This window comes from Myotis brandtii, unplaced genomic scaffold, assembly GCF_000412655.1.
Source record: "Myotis brandtii unplaced genomic scaffold, ASM41265v1 scaffold604, whole genome shotgun sequence".
NCBI classification, from domain to species: Eukaryota; Metazoa; Chordata; class Mammalia; order Chiroptera; family Vespertilionidae; genus Myotis; species Myotis brandtii.
The window spans coordinates 3521826-3523269 of NW_005370286.1; the positions used below are offsets into that span (position 1 = coordinate 3521826).

The window sequence follows — 1444 nt, forward strand, 5'->3', positions numbered from 1 at the left end:
CTCCGCGGACTCACCAGCCGCCTTGGCGCGCGGGCCTCGCCACCTCCGAGCCCGGCTCCCGGGGCAGAGGAGGGGACACCAGGGACAGACCCGGGAGTGGGCGCCCACGACCCAAAAAAACCGGCGGCTTTCTCCTCTTTCTAAGCTCTCGGGGAGCTCTGACCCAGGGCGGCGAGGCAGCGGACCAATATTCAGAGTTTTCTCGGGGACTTATTTTTAAATTCTATGTTTAAGTTTTTCCCCTCTGGAAAAGTGCAGAGGCCCGGCGAAATGTCCCCGGCGGGTGCGCTCCGCTCCTGCCTCCCGAAGACCCGGCTCTCCCGTTCCCGGCTCCAGAGAACGGGGAGGACCCGGACGAAGGGATCGAAACCCCGGAGCTAGTGAGCAGAGGGGGCCGAGGGGACCATCCACGACCCCGGAGGATCCCGGCTGCTCTGGGCCTGGTGCGAGGGCCAGGAGCGTGGCTGGCAGAGGCTACAGAGAGGGAGCCCTAAACTTTGCGAGCAAAGCCAAAGAGTTTGGGGTTTTCTCATTCGGGTGGGAAATAGATTCACTAAAAGCCCAAACGAAGAAAAACTAACCCACAGTTCAGGCTGGAATGGAGGCCGATCTAGTCAAGGGAGGAAGGGGAACGGTTGTTTTTGTTCTGTTTTTTTAAATGAGGGGCGGGGTGGCGTGTACCCGGTTCTGAACTCCGGCAGGAACGCGAAGGGTTAATGAATGGACCAGCCGCTGGGTATCGATCTGCGGCCGCGGGGGGTCGGTCTTTTCCCGGCTCCCAGCGCTACACTAATTCCTCGCCTCTTTTCCCGGAGTTTTAACTTTGTTTCTTCCACTCCCACCCAGAGAAAAAAAACAAACAAACAGAAATAGCAAGAAAGGAAAACACCCAAACAGAATTTTCTCCAGCCCTGGCGAGACTCGGCTCATTTCTCTTAAAAGAAAAAGAAGTAAATAAATAAACAAACAAAACCCAGACGGAACCAGCCTCCCGATGCGGCCGCTCGGAGCCCGGATTGAAAGGGCCGAGCCTCGGCGGTTTCAATCCGCGCGGGTTCCCGCCCCTGCGGGGCCTCCAAAAAGCAGGAAAACACACACACACACAAATCCCTTGATTTTGCCCTGGGCGCGCGGGAAAAAAACAAACCCCTTGATTCTGCCCCGGGCGCGCGGGTCCCCTCGCCGCCCCAAGAAAGTCAGAGACCGAGAAGTCACGGGTCTGGGCGGAAGGGACGCGGAGCGGGCGGCGAACAGGGTAGAGCGCAGTAGAAGGCGTCCAGTCCTCGCCCCTTGGAGCCAAGGTTGCGAGGGCATCGCCGAGAAGACGCGGAGCCTGGGCACCCCGCGGGGTCCGGGGCTCCTGGGCTGCCTGCCTTGACCCGAGAGGACTCGGAACCACCAGCGTTCGCAGTCCAGTCCCAAACCGGGCCGCAGCTTTGGGAGC

At 59.8% G+C, this 1444-nt stretch overlaps 1 protein-coding gene across 1 annotated transcript in view; it reads right to left on the reverse strand.

Annotated features, from left to right (window-relative positions):
- The window catches only part of EMX2 (empty spiracles homeobox 2), a 5358-nt gene extending 4044 nt beyond the window's left edge, over positions 1–1314 (reverse strand). The window contains exons 1-2 of the mRNA XM_014550562.1: positions 1216–1314; positions 682–784 (exon numbers count right to left, since the gene is read on the reverse strand). Of these exons, the coding sequence (XP_014406048.1) occupies positions 682–784; positions 1216–1314 (202 nt within the window). The remainder of the gene's footprint in view (positions 1–681; positions 785–1215) is intronic.
- Positions 1315–1444: the final 130 nt, after the last annotated feature.